Source organism: Megachile rotundata, chromosome 9 (genome assembly GCF_050947335.1).
Source record: "Megachile rotundata isolate GNS110a chromosome 9, iyMegRotu1, whole genome shotgun sequence".
Taxonomy (NCBI): domain Eukaryota; kingdom Metazoa; phylum Arthropoda; class Insecta; order Hymenoptera; family Megachilidae; genus Megachile; species Megachile rotundata.
Genome location: NC_134991.1, coordinates 17730908 through 17758257, shown reverse-complemented (window position 1 = coordinate 17758257; position 27350 = coordinate 17730908). Strand labels below are relative to the sequence as shown.

The 27350-nt window shown below is 46.4% G+C and overlaps 1 protein-coding gene across 12 annotated transcripts in view; it reads right to left on the bottom strand.

The window, feature by feature from the left end:
* The window catches only part of LOC100878243 (synaptogenesis protein syg-1), a 162958-nt gene that overhangs the window by 61428 nt on the left and 74180 nt on the right, over positions 1-27350 (bottom strand). The window contains exons 1-3 of one of the 12 annotated variants that reach the window (XM_076535482.1): positions 27201-27339; positions 27024-27094; positions 25425-25549 (exon numbers count right to left, since the gene is read on the bottom strand). The exons of 2 other annotated variants lie outside the window; for them this stretch is intronic. In XM_076535482.1, the coding sequence (XP_076391597.1) occupies positions 25425-25482 (58 nt within the window). In that variant the 5' untranslated portion in view covers positions 25483-25549; positions 27024-27094; positions 27201-27339. Of the gene's footprint in view, positions 1-25424; positions 26953-27023; positions 27095-27200; positions 27340-27350 lie in introns of those variants that run through there. 9 more of the 12 variants (XM_076535487.1, XM_076535489.1, XM_076535484.1 and 6 more) reach the window with 9 other exon arrangements.

The window sequence follows — 27350 nt, the reverse complement described above, 5'->3', positions numbered from 1 at the left end:
GTTGTATCCTGTTCGATTAGCGGCAACTCCAACCACCATCTTTCGATCGTTTCCATTCTTATCGGCTCTCGAACGCGAATAAAAGTTAATTACGATAATTAGAAAGCCTTTTGTGAGTACCGGTTGAACGAACCGTGCATCGGATATTGAATGGCAGATTTTCAGTTATTAAACCGCTCGCGTTCCCTTCGCAAAAGGATCCGCTAGATATTTCGTGGATTATTATTCGACCGAGTGGACGCACGCAATATTTATCCCGTAATTAGAGGATGCGTTGTGTCGCGTCGCGAGCAACGATATCGGTTAATCGGTCTGTGATCGGCCACGCGATTCTCTTTTGATCGCCTACGGGACAAATATCGAGTCATTATCGTCGTATGCGCAATGGAAAGCCCATTTAATCCTTAATTTATGCTGTTTGTCCTAACTCGTGTGTCGCGTTACAACGGCAGATTTATGAAGCCATTTCGGTACCGAGCACGGTTCATCGTTACGAGTCGGACATTCTTAACTGGCATTCGCGTATTTTTTTTTCCTACATTTCCACTCTTTTCGAACGAAACGTTTCCTTCGAAAAGTTTACAGCAACTTGATTAGAGGATAAAAAAAGTATACTTTCTTCCAGTATTACCGGTATCTCCTGTACGCTTACATCGAACCTGATGCCGGTATCCGTCGTCGATGGTTAAAGTTTCCGGAGGAAAAGGCACAACCAATCCGTTTAACGACAAAGCTGTTTCTTCGAGTTGTTCGCCTTTTTTTACTGTTCGGCGCGCGACCGTAACTCGATATAAAATAAACTCGCGTCGAATTCGGTGCTCGTCGCCGTACGGTTAAATTCGTTTCCAGGCCGAATCGGAAAAGTCAGGAAGCAGAGAGAGGCGAGGAAAAGCGTAATTGGTATAATAAGAGGAGAAGCGGGGTAACTCGAACGACACGCGATAGCGCGATCAATCACGACGATAATGGGGACAACGCGGGCACGGAAAGTGGCAAGGGCTTCGGGGTGGAAATCGGTCACGAAACGTCGAGAGTTTTCGATCCGGCTAACGCAAAAGTGGCCGGTAATTGGGAAATTTCGAATTTCACGCGTTAATACGCGCGTACCTGCTCGACGACGCATCGCGATTAATTAATTAAGACGTATCGAGGAGCGGACGGATCGACGCTCGAGCGTGTACACGCGTCGAACAACTCGATTCGCCGAGTGTTTACAGCGGCGGTTTCCCCGCGTCTGCCAGATTATCTTACGATTAGTTCGCAGTTACGAACACGAACTTCAAACCCAGACTCGAATCAATTTCGCTCTCCCATCCGGTGAATACGTTCGTCGTCGCTCCGCCTGCTACCGTCTACTACCGTACGCGCCTGATTCTCGGGATAATGGAACGGATAATTTGATTCTCTCTGTTTTCCCTCGCTTCGAACCCTGTAACGACCGATTCACCTTCTCGCGAACGTGCAAAAACTACCCTCGCGATACCATTAGAGGGTGTCTCCGCTTCTCTTCTCGGTTAACTAATTTCGAACAGCGTAATTACCGATATACTTTCATTCTCGAACGTTAGTACTCGTGTAACTCGGAATCGATAAATTAGGTCAGTTCGCGATACGCGAAGAAAGCGAAGCGGGAAAGCAACGGGACGGAGAAACGTATTCGGAGAATTGACCTCGATATCTGGTCGTCTCGCTCGAATTCGTGGCAATTTGGCGAGAAATTCCGAAACTGGGAAAATTAACGAACGACACGGAGAGAACAAGCGACGCGGCTGCATCGGTGCGTTTCAGAACGGTCCAAGGATTTTGCTCGGAGAAGACAGAGTCAGGGAACGAAAGTTCGGTCGTCGGGGTCGTTATCGTCGCATTGCGATAATTTCCAGCGCGGTGGTAATGCTTTTAAACGCGGGTCAATATTGAGTCAGCCGGAATTGGCGTAATGCGCTGATTATTGTCGGCACCGAGTCGGTTTGGCACGGAACGTTGGTATTTTGTACGTAATGTCTATTAAATATTAATTCAGCGAGCTCGCGGCTTCTGACAACGGCCTGCCTCCGACCTAACGATCCGCGTCCATCCGCAAACATGCCCGTGCAAACAACGCCGATAATAATCGATCGGAATTGCCTGCATGGATAATCGATCGCGAACAACCGTTCGAACCGAATCTTTGTGCAAGGAAATAAACGGTATCGAACGGACGCCGACGATTTAATACGCTCGATATAAACGACATCGAAATCGTATGCTCCAGATGCGTAACATTTGACTCCCTTGTAAACCAAAGCGACGTTCAATCGGATTTTCACGCTGCTCGAAGCCAATGAAACTCGACGATTTGCTCGGAAAACTTGGAGCCGATTGTAGCTACGCAACATCTCCCGGACACCGAGTTCACCGGCAAACAATTCGATTCTAGCACGGTGCTTCCCCGAGAAAGTTTACTCTTTTATTAAATTACCGCGCGGACGAGGCTTCTGTTTGTATCGCGGAAAAAGAAATCCACTCTCGCCAACGTGTACGTACGATGACATTCTGTTACGCTTACGCAAGGTAGAGGTACGTTCACCTTTTACCGAACGCTAAATACGCGAAACGTTCGCGAAGGTTGCCCTATCCGATTACCGGCTTATTTTTAACCGTTTCGAAGCGATGGACGTCTATGCACGAGAAAAATGCAAGAAAGGGTAAAAAAAGGTAATTTCCGTTCTCGTGGAAAAACGACCGGATGAAAGAAATTCGTTACAGGAAGAAAAAAGAGTTAATATTCCAGACGACGAAAGGCTGGATGGAAGACAAGAGGGAAGTTTTCTTAGAAAATTGGAGCGCAACGAAGGAAAAACGAAAGGCCACACCGTGTATTCTCTCGTTCGAGCCACGGTTGGAAAGTTGGACGCGGGGTCATGAATGATTCAAACGGCCGCAAGATCGAATAAACGTAAAATACGTACAACCCTCCTCCCTGTCTCGAAGCTAGGCGATTTACAATTCGTCGAAACGTTACCGTTCACCGTCCTTGGAAAAATATATTCCTTGCTCGACAAAACCCGACTACGCAAACCTACCAGGGGGTCTTGATTTTCGCGGACGATTCTCGCGACAAATACATCCGCGAACACGGTTCCTTTCTCGATCCGTTTATCGCGTTATTCGATGTTCGCCGAACGTTTCGACCAAAATAGTCGACCGAACCTCCTACTTGTTTCTACAGATTTTCGAGGTCGTAAAACGCGAGAACGTCGCGTAGGATCTCTTTCGACCTCTCCGGGTTCGTACAAAGTTTACTAGTTATCTAGTGACCGAATAGAGCTTCGACGAGTCTTTTACGAGCACCGGCAAATTGCCACCGCCGAGCAATGTCTCCTGCAGCAGTTAAAATCTTCGCGCGCGTTTATTGCCCGTAGAAATAACTCGCGATTTCCGCCGAAAGTTTCGACGAATTCGCGAAAAACTTGCCGACGTAGTTCGTCGATGCACGATACGATTCGTTTCGATATTAGGTACGCGCGTAAACTGTCTACGTTCTTCCCAGCGAGAAAAGCGATGTACGGGCTATGACGGAATCGCGATCGGATAAAATTTGAAAGCGCGCGGGGTTCAAAGGGAGACGAGGGTCAGAATCAGGGTTCGCGTGTGCAGATTGTACGGCACGTAGCGACAAATTTGAGCAGCTTAGAGGTAGAAATACGCGAGAAAGGACGGAGAAACGGCAAAAACGTGGCACGAAGCGGTGCATAGCCGACCGTAGCCGTCGACTGATTTATCGACTAACCTCGGCAAACCGAGTCGAGCCACGCTGCCACGTAGACTGCCGCGAGTGAATCCGGAAAAATGAAGAAAAACGAGGAAATCCTGACGGTCCGTTCCGTTCCTCTCCTCTCCTCCCTCTTTTCCTTCCGACCATCTCTCGTCGACCGACTTCTGGCTGGGCTTAATCTCGCGAAATGCCTGGCCTTCGTCGCACCTCTCCTTGCACCGACAACTTGCTGAAATACGTTTTAATACCGACACCGATTAATTCCATACCACAAAAAGTTTCGTATGCTAGATAAGGACGGCCATTCGAAGAAAAAACTACATAACCGTTCAAAGCGAAATCGATGAAAAACATTATTCGAGCGCTAATTCGAGCCTTTCACCTTTCGTCTATGAATCCTATTACTTGAAAGTAAATTTCCCATCGAGTCTCGTATAGAAAACCCGCGTAACTCTGCCGCGAGTAATTGAAATTTTGTTGCTCGCGCGATAGGAAGCTCGATTCACGGGCAATCGCGACTTTGAATTTATCACGGGATCGCAGAGATAAATACGTCTCTTAAAAAATATGTTCGTACGAAAAATTCGGTACGTCGTTCGGCATATTTTACACTGTTGCAGACTTTTGTATTCGTGCTCGGCAATAAATCAGCGGAATACTATATACGCCAGGGGCGCGGGGTTAATTGAACAATTAACGAACGTCGAAATCCGATATCGTCGAAAAGTACGCTCGAATCTCGAATAACATCGTATAAAAGAATAAATTCACGCGGAAGGAAATATCTGTAATGGAGCAACGACGATTTCGATGCTGGCTAAAGTCACGGTCCGTCGAGACATAAATGTGCTACGCTACTAACGCCGCTGTATCGGGAAAACGACATTTTTACCCCTGATATCGAACGTCTCGATACGCGAATAACGGCAGAAACTATCCTACCAAAAAATCGTGCATTCGCGAAAACGAGGAGCGTCCGATTCGTCGTACGTTCGATCGGTCGAACAATAAAACGTAAAATAAATTCTGGTAGCGAGATACGCGAACGTGTATTTGCGTCGACGTTTTATCCCGTTCGAGTCCGAGAGCGTTAGGAAACGAATGATAAATCGGTAAAACCGAAGACACCGACACGCGTGTTTCCCGATCGCGAACAGCGAAGGCGATAGGCAACGTTTAGAGAGTTATCTCGAATGCGAAGTTTACGAGTCGCGACTCGGAAGATTCGGAAGCGCGCGGGAAGACTGGCTTAGGAATAGGGCGAGAGCGAGGGAAGGGTCGAAACGGCGAGAGCTGCGAGAACCTACAGACGTCAGAGTAAATGCAATTACCTTCCACCTATGTAGCCAAACTAAGTTAAACTTGTGACCGAGGCTTGGCCCAAACTGTTTGCATTATGTATCCGCGGTCCTGCTCTTATGTGCCACATGCTGCACGCTCGTTACAAGCGCATCCCTTGCCCCGCGGACAAGCAAACTCGACCCCTTCTATTTTCTCGACGAACATCGTCTCATTCGATACGGCTATACCTATACTCTCCCGTATAGCTTCCTCCCCCGTCGAAGACACGCGTTAACATTCTGGTTCGCGTTCTACACGCCATCTCGGTCGAATAGCTGTTCGCTGTGCGTGCATACGTTTCTACGGGCCACGGAACCAAGGGGAATCCGATCGAGACGTAACACGTTCGGACGAAACTTTGGAAACTCTGGCCCTGCCGTGCAACCGCCGTCAACTTTGGTCGACCGGGACCCATCTCTGCCATCGCCATCCTCGACAACCACCGTCCGACAAGATTTACCACTTAAAGCAACCCTTCCCGCTTCCAACGGTCTCTCGACTTTGCCAGCCGGTGTATCGGCTCGCTTCTTTCTTTCGATTCGCCCTGTTTTATCGAGATATCGTACAGCGACATCTCCAGAGTCCACTATTACCTTAACGTCCACCGAAATTCTAGCAATTTCGAGCAATGTCCCTGAAAAAAGCTCGGCGTGCTCCCAGTAAAATATATTTTCGTAAAGGCTCGGTCCGTTAAAAGGGTATTCCAGATCCGATCGAACGGTACACATCGTGGCCTTTTGCATCGGCATCGAGAGCAGAACGCGGCCAACGGACGCGTTCGGGGATGGCGCATCGTAATCCGTTATATTAGAGGACGCGTGCACGTACACGACCGTCCATTCTGCGGTGCCGTGTAAACTGTCGGCCGATGACACACTGCCCTGTCAAATTCAGAGCTTGCCCGAGCTCTGATGAAAAAAAAATTCGGAGAACGGTGGAAACGATGCCGACCTGGTTGGCCAATTAAAAAGTCGAGAGAGACGGACGGATTCGAACCACTGTCGAGGTTGGTTCGTTCGCGGACAAAAACAAGCCGACCATGTTTCTTTATGGAATAAAGAACGGTTCGGTTGTGCGCTTTCTTTGGCCGTTTCGCGAAGGTTCATTAATTCGACGCGCATCAACGAAGCGAAGACGAACGCTGTCGCGAATCGACTAATTGGACCAGTTTCTGATCACGAACATTTTCTACCGCGAAATCGATGTCAATTCGGGGGAACGTAACTCGCGAACAAACGATCGATGCTCTTTCGGGTTTGTTTGCGCGAGTTGCATCGAATTTCTGCAACGCTCTTTCGATTTAACTTCGGAACGGTGTACCGTCGATCTACGAAGAGCGTTTGTCCCGTTAGTACGAATAAACAAACGAAACTGACGTGTCTGGCAAAATGTCAGCGGCCGAAATTGTCTTATCGCGTTTGCAGTCGATGCGAACTCGACCGTGAAACCGAACCATCTTGGAAACGAAATTTTCTCGATCAATGACACGCGGCAAAGAACACGCGCTCGTTGAAAAATACACTCGCTGTGGAGTGCAACGATCTCGTCAACTTCTCTTACGATCCTATCGATCTTATCGAGAAATTCGCGTGAAACGCGACAAATAAATGTATAGAAGCGAGCGATCGTTAGCGTAAGACGACGAGTTCGAACGGTGGACGACGATCGCGGTAGATTTTCTGTGGAACGTCGAACCGTAAAGTGCTCTCGGGGAGTTAAGAACGCGTATCTGCTCGTAAGCCATCCACGAAGTCTCCGCACGAGCACGGTAACGATAATATACAGTCGTGTGTAGCTCGAGTTAGTTTTATTTAAGAAACGGTTGCTTTTTCGACTTCTATAAGTATCGTTAGAAACGATACCGTATCGAAAAAAGTAGATATACTTTCGAATATGTCTACCGCTCTCTCTCGTAACAATGGAAGGTGAATCGGAAAAGGGACCACCAGCGATTACCTCCACGCTGCATTTTTTGTTAACCGAGAAAAGCGTCATCCTTGCGCACGAGTGCACTACATACTTTTATCGGTTTTCCGGACGGAAACTCGACAAACTGCAACTTTTCCGTCCAATAAGTAACCTTCGCGTTTACCGCGACTCGATTTACCCGCAATTACCAGTTACATCCGTTTTCCGAACGAAGGAAAATTCGTCTCGACACTGGCGTCGTTTCGCGATCGAACCTACTCGAATAACCCCCCTTGTATACGTAACTGTTGTACTGGAAAAGTTTCGGCCCTTGTAACTGCATTTCGCTGAACGCGGTAATCGTTGTTCGTGAAATTCGAGGAATTACGTACACCGTTGATCGGTGGCGATTTTTGCTAAGTTACGCGACCGTCGATAACGAAGAACGTTCATAGTACACGTGTCTAGCCGACAAGCCTCAAGATCGATTCTCGAGAAAGAAAAGGCAAAACGAGCACGTCGATGCATGAAATCGGTAGCGATTAATTGAAAGCAACGGTGCGCGAAAAGAACGCAACGCGTCGACATCGCGAGGTTTCAATCGCGAAAGAAAAGAACAGCGTAGCGGTAGCGGTTCCAGTTGGGTGCGAGCCGAAGAACGGAGGAAAAGAGCCTTAATCGGCCACGCTCTTTTCAATTACGCTCGCTCGCTTTTCCATGCTTCGACTGCCGAGTCTTTCTCTCTCCCGGTTTCGAGGACGTTGCACCGCCTCTAACGAGCCTCGACAAGGGAAACAGAAGCTTATTCTCTATGGACGTAAACTCGATGCGTCGTTATTTATCCCTAACACACGAGACTATTCAAAACTCCGTTGGAAAGAAGACTACGGATTCAAGCGAATCTCGTGGTTATGAACAGCGATGCGATTCCGTCAACAACCTGACAAGAAAACGAGAGCGAATTAGGACGCGAACACGCTCGATGATTCTTGAGCGGTAACTATCCTTGACAACCGTCTTTGAATGGACTCAAGACAGGATAGAGTTTGTTAGACGACACGAGATAACTATGCACGCGAACGTACACTCGCTATTAACACATAGTAAGAGCATAGCTGTTCGAAAATAATGCAACCATACGTAAGTACGTAATCGGAGGATCCGCATCAGCGGATAGTTTCTCGAAAAATGGAGACGAACTATACCGTTCGGTTCAAGTGACTGGCGATTAATTAGAGAAAAATCAAGTAACATAGAATTCGAAGGCTCTCCGACGCTGGTCATAGTTACGAGGCCGTTTTTCCCCTCGAACAAACGTTCTTAATTAACTATCAATTCTCTCGGATTCGACGGTGACCCAGATCCACGTTTGAATGCCGCGTAACGAACTCGACGCGACGCGAGGCGCGGTGGCCGAACGGATTGGACGTCGAAGAGAGGAAGAAAAAAACATATTAAACCGGGAATTGGGTGCGGATGAGAAAGTTATCTCGCTCCACGACTGGATATTACTCTATCGCGTTAGAACGCGATTGTTTGCCCGTCCCGGTGACGAGAGGAGACGCGAAGCGGCGTGTTGCACGAGTGGAAATATCCTTTATCGTAATCGGTAGGTTCCGGCTTTGCGATCGTTGCGTTATGCTCGTAAACCGCGAAGAGAAAAGTTAACGAAATGAAGACTATCAACGAGCGAAGTTATCGAGGCGCGAGACGGCTCTGTGCTATTTATCTTCGGTCAGCGGCCGAGCACAAAAGCCGCGCGTTTCTCTACCCGCCTTAAATCCACCTGCTGGAAAGCTACGATCGGACGTTCCGGAGAAAAGGAAAAAAAACCTTGTACCTCTTACCGCCCTTCCAGAGGCTGGCTCGCAAAACGTAATTTCACAACCCTCTTTTTTCCTCGACTATTCAGCTTCGACGCGAAAGCTGCATCGAGTTTCGAGTGGAAACGTTTCGACGTTACGGTATTCCCTTTCTACTCTTTTCTTTCGCCTTTCATCCGACGGTTCATGTTTTGCAACGTAAGAAAGAGAGAGTATTTTCCCGCGTTTGTCTTAACGAAGAAGATGTACATATTATAGCGGGGGATGCGAGCAAATACTCGTCGCGTACAAGTGAAATTGAACGGCTTAATCCGAGCGATCCCAAATTATTGGTCACGCGGCCATGCCTCGACTCGTTCACCGATGAAATTCACGCTGACACGAATTCGTTCGACCGGCCCTAGCCCAACGAATTTACGCTCCCTTTGTTTTAGGGGACAGAAAGCTACGGTTAGCTAACCTACTGTTCGACCTCGCGCGATACACCCGCCATAAATGAACCCTTCGATTAATCGTTCGAACAACCGGTCCTTTATCTTTCAAAAGGTATTTCGACGAATCCTTTTATCTAGGAAATCGTTAGGATTTTTAAGCGACCGTGAACGCAAACTACTCGAGATACCGTGAGGTGTACACCGTTGCCCGAAGAACGACGTCCACTCTCGACAGCATCGATATCGAGGCACAATCGTGGTCGAGTACAATGGTCTCGTAACGAGGACAATCGTATCTGAATTTATCCAAACGATTCGCGTATCGCGTGTTCCAGCGGGAAACGAGCGTCGATGCGCTTTCGTCCGGTTTACTTATCTGCGCGCGATGCCTCGTGCATCGGGGTACCCTTTCAATTCCGTCTGAATCGTGTACGCGTCGTGGTTCCTCTATATTCTCTACTCTATGACTCCGTACTGTGTATAAAATGCGGCGAGTGTGGGCTCGGGGCGTGTGCGCTGTTAGCGTAGCCTGTGGCCGTAGACACGCGTCGTCGACGCGCAGCACACGCACGGCACCGTCGAGTTGCCATACAGAGCTGACGATGCGTTTAATTAAACCGGCTGTCGCCCGTCTCTTGGCATTGTTTCCCGTCCGTGAAAAGTTCTGTCCCGGACCATCGTTCCATTGTGAGCCACGAGCTCTCGTTTGCGCGCACGCCCGCACACGCGCGCGTCCTACGCTTCCAACAATACCTTGTTATTTGTTGCTCATTTGACGGACAACAGAAACATATCAGTCAGTCCCTTTCCATTGCTACCCCTTTAACAACGCCATTTCGATTCCGTACAGTTTCGTTGCTACGAGAGTAATATCCTCCTCTCTCTCCTCCCCTCCGTTTCTTCGAGGATCCTACAATTTTTCGAACCCGGCCAACTTTTTCCGCGAATCGCGGCTTTTCGGTACACGTATCGACGTTGCGCGGTTACTCGGCGGTTTCGCGAGTTCGCGAAAACCGAGCGGAAGAATTTCGTTTATTTTTCGAACGGTAATCGCTGCCGCGCGCGAGCACGTGTCAAGGAAAACTTGTACACAGGACGTATTTTTCCGCGAAGCGAGCGCACGATTCTTGCTCCTTTTCCGCGTTAGGACGCGAGCAAATTTATTCGTCCGTGCAACCCCTTAAATCACCGGAGCCTGTTCGCTCTCCACCGCCGGAAGGCTGCTTGCTACACCGCACTGTCCCGATATCCAACCCTTCCTTTTCACTCCGAATTGCTACTATCGAATACTGGCCGAGTGTATTTTACTTTCGAACCTGACCGCTGCATCGGCAATTTATACGAACGTTACTTCGACGCTATTTTCGAGCGCTCCTGTCCACGACGACACGGCGCTAACTTCGAATCGGTGACTGGCTGACCGGTCGTAGACGGCGATCTTTCGTAACGAAAGGGTTTATCCGATACTCGGGGTCGTGAAAGTTTCCAAGAAGCTCGTGTACAACGATAGGCGAGCAGCGAGCGACAATGCTGATTTACAGCCCACGGGAAATGAACCGTTTATAGGAGAACCGAGAAGCAGCGAAGCAACGACCTCGAAACTGAGACAGGCGCAGATTACTTGGCGCCAAAGTTTCGATTGTTCTTGTACGACAGAGTATTTCGTAGGATCCTTGAACTGTCTTAGCGTTCGCAATGGCTGTGCGACGCGGCGCCGCGGCGGGAGGAAACCGCGAGCGTCTCGTTAACCCTTCGCTAACTTCATAACGCGTTCAGAATTCGATCGAACTTTCGGAGAAAGTCGAAGATCGAAAGAAGAATAGCTACGGGCGTTAAACCCCACCGTTTTGTGCCAGGATAGAAAGTTTCCGGGTATTCGATTATCGCGTAAATATTAGATAGGCTAAGAGATTAATTGGATCGTCGATCAGGGGTTCGCGTTAAATAAACATCGAGTATTCGGTAGAGTAATCGAGTTTTCGCAACAAGAGGAGAAAAAAGTGCGGTGAAGTAGTAATCGTTCGATTCGATTATCGACGATCGGCCGGATATTCTTTCGTCCCGAACGAAGCCACGCGCAGTCGTATTTTACATCCGTCGAAAGGCACGCGAAGATAAAGGAGGGAATTTCGGCTTTCGCGAAATTCCTTCCGTATTACTTGCCGGATCGAGAAGACCTTATGGAAGCGATTCTCCCGTCAGCGAAATAGAGAAAAAAAAGAGCGGTCCATTGAAGCCTGGCTTGTCGCGATTGATTTCTTTACCACGTTCGTCGACGATCTTTCAGTTTCCCCTCGTTTCAGCGGAAAAGTCGACCACCGACTGATCCGCTTATCGATAAACGATGTCGTTGTAATCCCGACGTCATCTTCGTCGCTTCACCCCGAAATTAACGCGGTAACGGTCGTTACTCGTCGTTTCTAATATTTTTTCCGTCCGTTTCTATCGATCGCGACGATGTTCCGTATTTTCGCCACCTAATCGAGCCTATGTACGTGTTTCGCTCGAAAAACGTTGGTACCGCGCGTCGAGAGCTACTCGACGTTGCACAATTGCTGGACATCGTACTTTGTCCGTGGCGAAAACGTTAAAGAGGGTTTACGTTGCAAAAGCTATCCGAAACAACGTATCACGGCTGCTCGAATCGAGGTACAATTCAATTTAGGCGTGCCGCTAATTGGTCGGATTAGTTTCCGTTCCACGGCGCACCGGTAACGATCCGAAAGCCGCGCGAAATTCCCTTCATTAGACGAGCAAACGAAGACACGAAGCAGACGTAAATTTTCCATTTTGTTCAACGTTCGTAACCGTGTGCTTCGAACTCTTCTTCTTACGGCGTTTTCTTACGATAAGCGTTCAATTTTAAAAAAGATGCTTCGCGTTGGTAATCCATTTTCCTAGCCAATACGAAACTCCGTGCGTTCGTATCGCGTGCACGCGTCTTACAATTAGTAATTCTCGAGTAACGAATCACTCCTCTAAAGTACAGCCTTTTATCTTACTGCCGTTATAATTGCGTTTCGTTTTTCTTCCGAGCGTCGAATCGTGCAACGATACCGGTAAGACGTAGGTCGCAGACAAAGATGGTCCATTGTACCCGCCTCTGAAACGCTTTTGAAGTTTAACCGCTGTTCTCGAGCAACGGTGACGAGATTGCTTATCCAGAAATCATGAAAATCTCCAAATTTCCTGGTCCTACGGTAGAAGAAACGCGCAGAAAGTACAGTTTCTTCTTGTCGCCACGCTTCCTGTAGCAGGTCCAATTTTAAATAAAAGCTCCTATCGATAACGTAAATTTGTAGGCGCTAACTAGGGATTTTTCGAGTGGTTTCGTGCGTGCGTAACAAAAAAGGGTTCGCACTTGCCATCCTTCGATTACATCTCGTTATTTACAGGTCGTCGAGCGTAAGCTTTGTCGGCTACGCTTTGACAGTCGGCGACGAAGGAGGGAGTGGTTGTATCGACAAGAACGGATCGCGCGAACAGGAAGTCACGTAGTAGGCGGATGTAAATCATGCGATGAAGGGATGCATGCGCCGTTTAATGCGCACACCTGTGTGTGTACGTGTACGACTACAGGGAGAGTCGTGCGCGTAGCTCGTGCATATTTATGCACACGTATCTGACGCGTGCACTTGTTTCCTACGCTCTCAGCCAAGTCGTTTGCGAGTTTTTCTTCTGTTTTTTAATCCTTGCACCACCGTGAACTCGCATACACGCAAAGCGCTATCCATACGCTTCTGAAAGGCTACAGAATCGTCTGTGCCGATGTAGGGGTTAACGATAATCCTAGTCGCTCCATTCGATCCTGCCAACAAATGGCGAGAAGTTTACGCGCCTTTACAAAAATTCTACCGAAAGGCGTCGATCGATTCATTTTTAAAACGAACAAATTTCATACGCTAAAGATTCGCGGAAAGAGGCCGGTGAATTACGAGTATTTTAACACCGTTTGTTCGTTACGGAGAATGAAATATTCTTCGAATAGATCGCGATGCTAGATCGAAATTAATTAAGGAGGATTATCTTTCAGGAAAAAGGTCCTCTCTTTCCCGATCTATTTGTTCGGTTACTATCGGGGATGAAAGGAAAAGGCGAAGACCTTACGGACACGGAATGATTTCATTTTAATCTCGAGACCGGAAACGTCTCGGATATCTTGTGTAAGCGTGGTTGGTCACGGGGCAGCGACCGCGTAGCGAAGTCAAATGAAAGGGAATTAAAAAAGGGGAAGCGAAAAGAGATGGAGAAAAAAAGGGAGAAAGACAGAGAGCGAGAGAGAGCGCGAGTGAGAGTAAAGGGGGAAAAGGAAAGTTTTAATGGGTTCGGAAAAAAGAAGAAGCGCGGCAAGAAGTTCTCGAGAACGAAAACAAAATTTAATTAAAGCAAGCCAGCCTTCTCTCTCGCGGCTTAAACAGCCCCCGCACCGCGCCTCTTGTAGAATGTGCCCTTCCGTGCCTCCTGTTAATTCCACCGAAAGGTGCTCCTTAAACCCACCACCATCCGAAGCATGTTAATCGAAAATAAATTTTCCAATCTGCTTTCGCGCAACTCTCTTACTATCCTCGTAGTCTATAGGTTCGTTTATTCGTTTAGTTATTTTGGCGAGAGTTCGGTGGAATAAAAAAAAAATCTGTTCGAGTCGAGAGATTTACACGGTCGAAAAAGTGAAAAATATCGAAACGAGTGAAAGCGAATGGCTGGAGTCGAATTACGTCGAGCCGATTTAGCGAAGACTAAAAGTTGGAGAAGCCAAGTTACGCGTTCGATAGTCCAAGTGTCGCGTGTCACCGACCTTCCGGACAAATCTTTGGTATCCGTGGAACAGCATGGCGCGAAAGCGAGATAGAACGGGTCGTATACGAGTTCGAACGAAATGGAACACGTTCGTGCACTTCGACCAACAGGATGCAGTCGCTTCGGGATAGCCGACAGTATCGACTTCCTCCCGCGTCAGGAAAAATATCAGCCCTTTGTTTTTATACGTACAGAGTGCCCCTCGCCAACGCTATTTCATCCCTCTTTGTAGTCACCGTTGGCTACACAACCCGTACACGTACGTAACCGATACAACCGCGTATCCCTCGACTCGCCTACCACCTACCCTTTTCTATCCTCTCGCCCCATCCAATCCCTCTTTGTCGCCACTTTCCTTCACTTTCGCCTGTCCCCTTGTCCAGACTTTGCTCGCCGCACCGAGCCGCGTTTCGAGTACGGAAGTTCGAAACAATGTTTCACCGCGGGCTGTTTGGAATCGGTAACGCGAATCGACGAAGAACGAAAGAGCCCGAGGAGATTGCCGCTTGTTGTTCGACAGGAGTCCACGTTTTCGACGTCTCCCGCCTATCGAAAACTAAACAGGCCATCCACCTTCGAATGGGATCGCATTCGAATAACTTAACTTTCGAAAAACGCGGCAAATTCTTCGACGCAATTTTCTTCAAGGAAAACTGAACGATACGATAAATTACCGAGAGAAATTGCCGATAGCAAGTATCTACTTGGACGAAAGTCGCGAGTCCCTTTCCAGTCCCTTTTATTCGCTAGATTACGCGGGAAGGCTTTTAAAAAAATTTCGTCCGATCGTTCGTTGCCAACAGATCTGTCCTTCGATTATTCCGATGCTAATTAAACGATCCATCGAGCGACGCGTCCAATTACTAATTACCGAATGTCGCTTATTATCGTCGGTTGTCGTTCGCAACGATCGACCGAATATTTATTTCGCGGAAATGTTGCGCGTTTCATCGAACAATCGGTTGATCTGAAACACGGGCACCGTACAGAAAAATTCAGTCGGTGCAAGAAACTTTTCCAAGCATTTTCCACGAGAATCTGCTGAAAGAAAATGTCGGGACGACGCATTGCACGTTGACTTGGTGCGCTAGTCATTTCCATATGTATAGCACCGGTTCCGAGATTAACATATTCTCCCGCTCGTTACAACTCCCTACTTTCTGTCTGCTCCTTTTTTGTCAACGTTTATTTCGTTCTTTCTCCTAGCTCCCTTTAATTTTCCGCCCATGTACATACGTGTACACGTATACGTACATGCACGTATATTTCTCATCAACGATACTTCACCGAGTTTTTATTTAACGTTTATATCCGTAATTTATAATATTTTCACTGAAAAAAACGCGGCAACGCAACGAAGATGTACCTGCCGAACAGATTACTCGATTCTCTAATGGCGTTCACGGAATTAATCGAGGGGTCGTTCTATCGTAGATCGAGGATTTTCTTCCTCTTGCCGCTTCTTCGTTTCCCCGCAGATTTTCGAGCAACAGCGGACAGGTTAGATCTCGAGGGAGAGAAACGCGCGCGTAAAAATCGCGAAACGATCGTCCCTGTTCGAAGATTCGCAGAATCCCGTGATTCTCATCGAGTATCCTCTTGAAAACGTTTGAATCGTTGCCCATCCAGCGAGAAGAAGGGCCATCTCTGAAAGCAGGAGGTTCGAAAGGGGCGCGTCAGGAACGGGCCGCGTGTTCGCGATGAACCGTGGAGAAAGCGTTTCGCTGCATTTTTCCGAGCGATCGACGTTCGACAAAACTTTCGCGCCTTTACGCTTTAAGCCGAGCCACCGACCCTCCTCGGATCTCCTGCCATTCTTCGGCAGCTGGAATGGAAGCGACGGAACTCGACGGGACTCGACGGGACGGGATGGAACGGGATGCGACGCGACGGAGCGCGTACGTGACGTTGCATTTACATAACGCCCGTGCAAATTGTCAATGCAGTCAGCTTCGAAAATAAAATATGCGTCGCTGTTCCTCGCAGAAACGACCGAGAGTCGCTACCGTCCCCTGCTACGATGATCGAAAGGGAAGAACACGTGAATGTTGGCCTATTATATCGACTATACCGCGCACCAGCGTCTTTAGGAACTTGCCTTACGAATTGTCCCTGTCCTTCCGCCTAGTCTCTTCCACGTTTAATACCGTTTTTAAACATTTCGACGACAACGATAACTCTTTAATCGATGTGTCTGCCACGGTTACTATTAAAAAACGACGTTATATCGAGGAAAGATTCCGCGTGGCGCGGCGTCGCGTCGGTTCAACGTTATCGTCCGAGATTTTCATTTCGAAAGTTTACGATACCCTGATCGAGCTCGTAGTCTCGTGGATGAAAGCATTATCGTGGCAGCTCGTTTTCAACTTTCCAGGCAAACCTTAATGAAGAATATTTCTGAAATGAAAACTACCGGTACTCGCGGAGAGTTATATTGCATCCCTGAGAAAACAAGATTGTACGGTCTATAAAACGACGGTTCGGGACGAACAGTTTGCAGTTACGGTCTTTTCTGTATTTAGTCCATCGTGATCGAACTCGACAACTCGAGAAAGAGATTTTTTAATAGAATAAATTTTACGAAAGCGACGATAAATTTTCTCGAATCACGACATTTTGTTTCCTTCGAAATTCGATAGCGAGAAATCGCGGAACGTCGCGTCGTCCTCGTATGCATCGATCAACGAACTATCGCGCTTAATTGTCGCTATCTAGCGCGAATAGAGACGGCTACGAATGTAGCGACGAAAATTTACATAACACTCGGTAGCAGTGATTGGACGACTGGGGAACTTCCTAGAGATTGCGAGGATACGGTGGCACGTTTTCGACTCGACCATTTTCGCCCAGACCGCTCGAGAGTAATTTTCTACTCTCGTGGAAAATCGTAGCCGCGCGCAAAATTCTATTACTACCTGACCGTTGCTTCCACGCGACCCATGCCGAAATGCAGCGGCAACGAAAGTCGTGTTCGTACGTTCGTGTATTAATTTTTACATTGCCGAATCGTGGTTATTGGATTCGTTCTAACGTTGCTACATCCCCGAGCGTATCGGGTCGCGAAGGAAAAACTATCGACGAAGTAAAAAAGCTCTTGATCAAGCCGATGTATTAGCGCTTATAGCCTAGCCGGTGACGTTATAACAGACTCTACCGTATTCCGTACGTATTAAGATTTTACCGCACAAAATGTCGAGACTTTATAAGTCCTCCGTTCTCCCCCGTAGCTCTCGAACGTGTATTCCATTGTCGGCAAATCGGCTGGCAAACTTTCGTTGTGCAAGTTGTCCAAGAGAAACGGCTGTGCCGCGACCCATATCGCGGGAAACTCGGCCAAATTGAATGGCGGCGAGGTGGCGATCATTAGCCGGTTTATCTCGGTCGCGGGGTAGTCGGTGCGCCGGAGTACACTGCTCTCCCCTGTCCTCGTTCGTAGTTCGTAAGCGTCGAGCGTGAATCGAAACGAGAACGAGAAAGCTCGAACGCGTGTTTCGAACGCGTCGTGTCGCTAAATGCACTGTCACCGGGTTAGAAACCGTTTCCTTTCTGTTTCTATACACTATACAGGATGCAGAAAAGAAAGACAATCGGTTAACTTTCAGACGCGACACAAATTATTTGACACGTTGCCCTCCATGAATAATCGACTCGAATACCACTGGCCGGACGATAAACAAAAATCGTCACTTTTTACCAATTTTTTTTTGCCGCACCGTACCTCCGCTTTCATCTATCCGATCAGTGAAAAAACTGTCGAATTATTTTATCTCGTCCAGGTCACGGATAATCGAGCGAGCGAGCGAATTTTTCGGTCGAATAAATAAAATTGCCGAGAACATAAAGATCGAAGCCGCGCACACGGGACGAGTCGGGACGGGTTGGGACGGCACGACGGCAAACAAACAAACGAGCTAGCGCCAACGTGACAAAAGTTACAGCGCCTCTTCGACGATAAAACATCGTTGCAGTCGATCGATTTACAGAGGTTGACAAACACGGAGACCCACGCGAATTTCCACCGCCCTCGGCGACCAGAAAGGATTCAATTAACCGACTCCGGACGTTCCTTTTAGCGCGACCAAACCTCCTACCCGATCTCGCTTCCTCGCGGCTAATTTTATTTTTGCCCGATTTCTCGCCCAATGGAATTCGCCTTGCACTTTTATTTCGGTCTTGCATCGGCTACACCGCGTCGCGAAAGATCCGTTCAATCGAAAGGATTAACTAACGCTTATTTCGTTTAATAATATCGCTTCTAGGTAACGTCCAATCATTCTATATCGTCGTAGTAATTAACGCATCGAGCCCGATTTCAAACTGTTACGAAATACGTGGCAAAGGTCCGCTTCCGCGTACCTTTTGCTTCCCTCGTTCCGCCTCGTTTCTTCCATCTCGAACGAGAATCGATAAATCAACGATCCGTGAAATTGCCGCAAATTTTCGACGTAACCTCTCTCTTTGCCGTTGTCACTCGTTTTACGACGTTGTACGCGCATCGCGCACGACGCAACGGGATAATAAATCTATTTGTCTAAATAAATCAAAATAAATTGCGACTGCCGCTTCGATAGCATATGTTTATCGTCGTATTCGATCTGTTCGGCGATCAATCGCGATCGTATCGTTCGATCGGCGAATTGGAGCGTCACAGGATTATCCGAAGAGGGTAGGAAAAACGTCGAGAGAGAAAATCACGAAGCGCGGATAGACGAAAGAGGGGGGGGGGGGGGGGGGGGGGGGCACCGCGTTTATCTTCTCGAATCGAGAACAGCCGGTTCGCCGTGGCGAATCGATAGCGAGTGAAACGCGATACGGAACAAAGATCGCTGAGAGAATCCCAAATGCTTTAATTAACGCGGTGATCAAGTTTTTAACGTCCGTGATTGGTGGATGATTCTCGAAGTTGCCAAGCATATTATCACGGAGCCTCGAGGTAGAGGATATAGAATGTGGAAGAAGTTAGCCGGTGTCTCAGAAGTCCCATTCTGGCGACAATTTTTCCCGAACAATAGTCTGATTAATTTCCTTCTAATTAGGTCGAAAAGTTATGAGAAAATGACCGTTTGGCTGACAGAAGCAGCTTTTTATCTCGACGTCTATGAACCGTAACGTCCGCATGAAAAAGCCAACATTTTTTGCTCGCCGTTTTAAAATCGTCAAACTACCGGTCGCGTTTAATTATATGGTATGTACCCCCATACCTCCGCTTTGATTATTTGATTATTCGTAAATAACCATCCAAGACGTGTCTAGGCGATACCTGAAGAAAATTTCGACTATCTTGGGAAAATTTAAGAAGGAACTTAACTCGGTAGAACCTCTTATACACGTACTCGAACGCGTTAATAAAATATGCATACAAGTAACGACTGTTTCCGGATTTTCTTTAGCATGCATAATATTTTGTGCGTGCACGAGAATAAAGATTCCCAAGAGCCGATTCGCCCGAACTTTTCGTATTAATAATTCGAGCGCGCGTTCAGAATTATAAATCGCGTAGCCACGCTCGCCTCCGCAGTCGACTCACCCTATTGGAAATATCTGAAATTCCAAGGCGTATCGAAAATGTACTCACGAATCGCATAAAAGTTCTTCTTTTTTTTTCTCTCTTATTCGTGCAACTTTTCGAACAAATCCTTGAGCGGGTTTCCTTGAGCGGAGCAAGCGCAAAATCTCGTCTAATTCGCCTACGTAAATTTACGTAACGAGTCCTAATTTCGACGTGTACCGTATAAACGCTCTTAATCAATGTAGTCCGCGATCTAATCGACGAGTCACGAAATACTCGTCTGCTCTCTCCGCGTTTATGAGACTCGTCGCTTTTGTATCGAATATCCGACAATGAAATTTGCCCGTGACACTCGCAGCGTCGATAAAAAACACGGATGACAAGGTCGCGCAAAATTTTGCCCGTTCGCGGAGACTCGTGAACGACGAACGCGATTTGAAATTCCGCAAAAGGTGGATTACGATTTCGCGTTCGCACGGGCAACGATTTGCATCGAAAACACGCGTTTCCAGTCTGAAAATGGAAAGGCGGTCGCGTAAACACGCGAAAACAGTTTTCCGTCGGTACCGTAACTACCGGTAATGTTAGAATTTCGAATCGAAACATACCCGGCAAGAACTTTCAAGCCCGTAAACGTAAACGACTTGTCCTTCGAACGGAACGTCTCTTGTTTACTTGCAAATTTTTTTCTATTCAAGAAGTCGTCCGAAAGTTTAGCAACGAACATAAATTCGCATCGAAAAGGCAAACTTTCCGGTCGTGTTAATAACGATGCAAGGAAAACACGTTTCCTGTATCCGATACAATGCTTCGCGTCGCATCCCGTCGATCGACCGTGTGCTCAGCTGTTGCGAACGAAAATCACGTGGTGCAAGTTCGAAACTGCAGTTACAGAGTTTTGCTCTAACCGTAAACTCGTGTCTCGTTGACTGGATTTGTCCCGAGAATGCACCTACGTACATAGGATGTCTCGAAGAACACGCGCTATCGTAAAGATTACAACGTAAAGTGATTTACTATTCTGCAATTTCCTTCAAATTGTCTACCTTCGTTTTTTGTAAAGCGCTATTTTTTTCGTTACTTTCGATTTACTTGAACGCGCAAGAAAAAGTTGCAATTTCGTGGCGCGCGGAGTAAAAGCGTTAACGAAAGTCGAAGAGGAAAGCAGGAGTCGCTCGAAATCGCGGTGACTTCTGATTCGTTTCCGTGTCGTTATACCTCGCTGCAGCCGAGAGCAGCCCGTTTCTCGCCGTTTGCCATAAAACCGTAGCTGGACGTAAAAAATAAGGGAAAAAGTCAACTATTTTACGACGTAGGTATCCATTTGAATTTATTCACTGCAAGGACATTTATCGCCGCGGTATCGTCCGAGCCTGAAAATTACTCGCAACTACGCGAAAAGAAACTACACCGAACGAATGTCCCTTCGACAAGATCTACGATTTACTTTCGAAAAGTAGTATCGGCTTTATAGGAAACTGTACCCGATTCGAGCTATCGTTGCCTACAAATCGGTAAATCTACAGCTTCGTAGACTAACGTAAGGAGTAAGCGATTCGATCGCGTAACGCTTGAAATATGTATGTAATCATTCAGCGACGAAAGCTTTTTAACGTCGAACGAATCTCGCGAGAAAAAATTCACTCTGGCCTAATTGTAAAATTGACTCGCTCGCTTATTTAATCCGGTAATTTGGCAGCTTGCTCCAGAAGAAGGAAAGCTAATTCGCTCGAAAGTAATAGCAGCGCGACAATTACGGAAAAGCTGAGATTGCCGCTAACCATTCTCTGCTAGCGGGATCGACTCGACCATCTAATTTTTGTAGCGAAAGAAACCGAGTAGATCGAGTGGAAGAGGATCGTTTTAATTCATGGACCTAGTTTTATCCGTGGAAGAGACGTAATCGAATACAGGATATTCCGAGATCCTAACGAATACGAAACGGAGGATCGTTTCCAGGGTTTCGGTACGAACGTAGCAATTACTTAAAAGCTTCCAATTGTTTACCGGCAAAGAAAAATTACTGCTACCGAGTTTATGGGATTCTCCAGCCAACAGGTGGCAGCACCGAAGTGGAACACGCTAGGTTACGAACCCTTTCAGAAAAATCATTCCAGTTCGCATTAGACTTTCAAATCGTCGGACACACGCCGGATTAACGCCATATTCTATCCCTTCTATTCGTATAATTCATTGTGTTCGCGAGCGCATCTCTCGCTTCCGTTACCTCCGTCTGTTGCCACGAATTTCCGCTTCGCGAACGTTCGCTCGTACCTTGAAGACTCACCGAAATTCGAGGAACGCTAGATGCGAGAGAGCGTCGATTCATAATAAATTAGCCCGTAGACTGACACGTATTTTAAGGACTACTCGGAAAAAATGTCACCCAAAAGAATCGTACGTTTCTACGTAGGCGAATCCCTTAAACTCGATAGCCTGAAACTCGAGTCGGGGCTCGTTCGAGAAAGCAATGATCGAATAGTAAGAATCTTATATTGTCTACTTGGAAGAAACTAATGTAGTCGCTGGAACCAGTATTTTAGCGTAAATTCAAGGATTCGAAAGCTGCTGCAGATACCGTAACTGGACTTGGAACAGATTAAAGCCAGTCGAAAACCATGCCTAACTCCGCTTTGCCGACCCAGTCCGCCAGGTCCGCGTCGTTTCACCGCTTTGCGGCCAACTTTTGACCCATATTTCCTCCCTACGCGAGGAAGAGTTAATGCTCGTTAACGAATGGTAGATAACGTTCGCGTACAAAGGCTACCTTGACTTTCTGTACGTGATCGCGGATCGTCCACTCGCTCAATCTGCTTAGCGGGCCTGCGGGACTTTACCGCACAAATGGAATCGTTTCGAAAGATTACGAGAATCGCTAAACTTTAACATACGCGATGTCTCGAGAGAACAATCCCAGACATTTTCTGTAAACCGTGATCGTTTACGCTATCCTTTAAATTCGACTGGACGCTCGCGACACAAAAAATTTTCAATCGCTGTTTTTCGTGCAACGTTTCTCTTAAGCGTAGAGAAATTATCGAGGTTAACAATTTTTTCACCCGTAGGAAATTTATGGGGAAAAACAAACGATACGATAGACGACAGCCAAGCGTAAAAATAACTTTGGCTCGATCGAACAGGCAAACGTAGGTATACGCACAGCGACGATCGTTCGCGTACGATCCCGATGGATGTTTTCTGAGAACACACGATTCGAAGTGCTCTCTTACCGCGACGAAAAAACCACTTTTTCGCGAAAAAAAAGAAAACGAATTCTCGGGAAAATACGAAAGCGTTCGGATCCTAGGCAACGAGGTATCGCTGGAGGACCGCGGAGAAAATGTTTGCCGAGTCAACGGAACGTGTTTTCGCGGTGCAAGCGGTTTCTCTTCTTTCTCTATCCTCCGTCGATGAAAGACGACGATCCAAGTCGGTTAACGTTTAAACGAGTCCACGGCTGCTGCCGTTATCTATCGTTCCTCAATCACGGACCAACGATTTTCTTCGTGAAAAGACGAATCGACTCGATCGTGGCTAGAAACGTTGCTACGCGTTCATTTGCCGATCCGTATGTTAGCGTGCGAAAAATCTACGATACTCCGAGTTGCCCTCGAGTAAAGTGTCGAGTAGTAACCTGTAAAGTAGTCTCACAACCATATGCTACGAGAAAACAGCTGCTCTCGTGAACGCAGAGTTGTCCGGACTAGTTGTAACGTCGATTCGTTTCGTATCCGTGAAGCAAATTTTCGGAACTGCGGGAACCAACAGCGGAAGTTTCTCCTTTCGAATATCGATTCGCTTTCCGTAAAAGTTATTTACGCTGGTCCGTCGACGGCGTTGTTTACTAGAGAGAAACGAGAAAATATACGGATTCGCGAACGTATCGAGGAAAGGAGAGAAGCAGGTGCGCGCAAGATCGAGGACTTAATTAATATCGAGGACGCGACTCGAGGCTTAGGATCGGATTACTCGCTCGAGGAACGATCTTCCTTCTGCAAAAGGGCGACTTTTCGCGGGAAAGGAATACGAGCGGGGAAAAGAGATGCAAAAGGGTGGAAGAGAATATAGCCGGAAAGAATAGGGATCAGCTATTCCCACATCGAGGACTCGCTGAATATGCATGAAACAATCGCATATCTCATGCAATTAGCCCAGGCAAATTTCTTTCCTGTTTTTTCCCCGACTCGTTCTCCGTCTTGTTACTCGGCTCATTCGTTTTTTTCGCGAGTTTCGACGAGGTTCGCTCCGTCCTCGAACGAGCAGTTTCTTGTCGGAAAACTTGGCTCTAATCAGAGCCCGTTTGTGATTTCTGCGAGCAGCTTCCTTCCATCGATGCAAATTGCATTTTCAATCGTGCCGACACCTCGTTCTTCGATTCGACTTTCTTCGCGACCGATAAAAACTTGCCGCTATTCCGTTTTCGTCGCTTCTAAACTCCATTCGTACCAGATATCGCGAATGGTTTCGATAGACAATTTTAGCTGATCGAAAATCTCGTTTTACGAACATTTTTTTTCGAACAATTCATAACTTGATTAAACTTACAGCTTATCCGCTAATTCGGAATTCGTTTTCCAAGGCGTAAACGAAGCGAAATCTTGTAGTCGTCGCGCGCCTAATATTATTGTACTTTCTACTTTGGCGATACGAGTAGCCTGTGGTCGTATCGTATGCAAGATAGGAACGAATTAACGGAAGTCTAACGGATTAAAGCACGATTCGAGCGGTCGTTAACGATCAAGATATACAACGTAGCTTTTAAAGCTGTATCGATTGCAAAGAAAGCTGCATCGACGGAAAAGCTATCGTTTCGCGATAAGGATTAAATTGACGATTCCCGTGTTCCGAATAAACTTTTCGTTGGACTGTGGCATCGAGCGAATCGCGATATTCGTCGATTCCCAAAGTTTCGTTACCGAGCTTCTACGGACGATAATCAAATTCTAGGGGAAACGTTTTCCTCGACCGTCCGACCGACGTTCGCTCGCGCAGATTTTCAATCACGGTTATTCCTTCGAAATATCGGCAGCATGATCAATTGTCTCTCTACCGTCCAAACATCGAGTACGCGTTCCTTTCGAAAATCTGAACCACCATGATCACCTGGACGAATATCCGGGATAAAAGAACACAACATGACAGAAGAATTCGAAAAACATCGGATATAGAACCGGCTCGTAGCTCGAGAGATCAAGGGATCACGAAGAGTCTCGAACTTTTGGAATGCAAGAAAATATATCGCGAGTCGGTCTGCTTTCTTCGCCGCTGAATGACATCCGACAATGGCATTGTGTTTCTTAAAAGGACATGCAAGCTTGGCGAAACCACTCAACCTGATTGAGAGGACGCGTACCGTGCACCATCGAATCTGTTCGATTCGATTAGACTCGATCCTAAAGCGGTCGCAGTCGAACGAAGCACAACATTGCTCGTGACGAGATGTCGAGTTTCGCGCGAAATATTTCATCGCCGTAAGATTCAACAAGTCTTATGCTGCTTTCGATCCTACCGACTAAACTAAAATACTACGATAAACTGAAGCGACATATGTATGTATATCAGTTAGAAGAACGATAGAATGCTCGATAAACGCATTGTACACATAGAATCTTAAACTAAAATTAAATTATTGTTTTAATAACTTATCGTCGAGCGATTAAAAAGTTATAAGCGAAATATAAAGGGACTATACGCGTACATTTTTCTTAATCGAAAGGTTGAATCTCGCGGGGACAAGAACATCGTGTCGATACAGTGACGAATAGCGGGCACGTGGTGACTGGAAAATCTCGAAACGATCTTCCACGATTCGTTGTATTCGCCACGCGAATAAAAACATCGTGTCTTACGAAACTCACCACCGAGCAGGATGTGCACCAGTAACGGGATGAATCGATGTCGACGCACTCTCGTCATGATTCTTCGGCTCTACATCAACCCGCTTTTTTCACCGTTCACTCTCGATTCCTTTGCGTCTTTTAACCTGTTAATTATCGTTCGATCGAACAACGCGTTTATCGAGAGAATCTTCTCATAAATACATTTTATTTAGATTCGTTACGATCCGAAGAAATTAAGTTGTTGCATATCCAACGACCGACTTCGAAATACTAAAGTCTGACAGGATTCGATAACATAAATGCACGGTAAAATAGCGCTATTGTTATATCAAATCGTAGCTTAAAATTGAACAAAAATTACCGGATAAACGTTTCATTTGTACGTACAATATGACTAAAAGTCTGTTATAATTAACAGTTCACAACGAAATTCGCGTATTATTTCTTAATTAATCGATTCAACGATGAAAGCAGAATATTTCGTTGCTTTAACAATTTTTATCGCAGGATATATAGATCTCTCTGATCGATAAATATTATTTCTGATGCTAAAACGATCGAACTCATCGGAAAGAATGGATATAAATTATAGAAACGCTTAAGGTGCTAATTTTTTTTTTATTCTTTATTCAATATTTATTGTTTCGGTGTTGATAAATTAAAAAGTGTTAAAAATTTATCAAACAAACCGGTCATTTCATTTGCATCAACCTAATAATTAATTTGAATTCGTTATTCGCTACACTCACGAAAGAAAGTCAGCCCTTTTATCGTGAAAAAAGTGAGTAAAAGTTAACGGGTAAAACAGGTTAAAAGTTTGTTCGACGTAACACAAATGGAAAGTCTCCCGATTCACGATCGAATAAACAAATAAGTATGATAAAAATGGAAATAATAAAAAAAAAACACGATAGATGGTAGACGAACGAGTTGAAAAACCGGCGAATCCGTTCGACACGGAAACAGACTCGACGGAGAGAAGTTGCGCGGACGAGGTCTCGGCTTCGACTGGCGCGCTCGACGTATCTGACCCCTCTGATAACCGGCCAGCCCCCGCTGATTCAACGCACGCTCCCGTTTACCCTCGCATTGCCTCTTTCCTTGGATATCCATAAACCTTGTTCCCTCCTAAAATGTGCTAATTTGCGATTTAATGCGAGTCGCGAACGCGTACCACCTTGCCAACGATACCACCAATTTATCGTTTCGAATGTCTCGAACCACGTGTCGCCTTGATCGAGTCGTTGTCGACACAGAAAACGAACGTTCCAAATAAATTTCCGTTGTTTTTTCGACGCCGTTTTAACTATTTTTAAGGCAACTTTAAATAGATTTACAAGAATGATATGACCACTTATCAAAAGTAACGAAGATGCGTTTACACGATGATCGACGTTTCCCAAACGTCCTATTATCATCGTAATTTCGTAGATTTCCATGGGTATTAGCAAGCATTTAAATTAGTGCGATTCTTCACTTATCGAGTTTATAAAATTTAAACTTGACAATCAGTTGTTACGATTAAAATTATTACACGCATCGCTTTAGATAATCGTAAACTTGATTTTTTCTCTACGTATAGCTTACAACTCTGAAAATGATGCTTTTGATACATACCGTGAATCGTAAATGATTATCCACGTGGCACCGATCTCTTCTAAAGAAGATTGACATAATACATTGTTAACCTATAAAATTGTCATCGATAATCATCTAACGTATTTATAAAGCCGTTATTTGTTTCTGATTAATAAACTTTTCGTAGCAAAATGGCTATAAAATAAAAAAATTTACCTCGAAAGATGGATCATCGGAATAGATACGTAAAGCAAAATCGAGAACTCTATAGTTATAAGACGTGTCGAACACGTGGCGGCCAAGACGACGAAGGAGTGGGATTTCCGTTACGAAGCCAACGCGCTTCGTATCTCGGAAGTGAGGTCT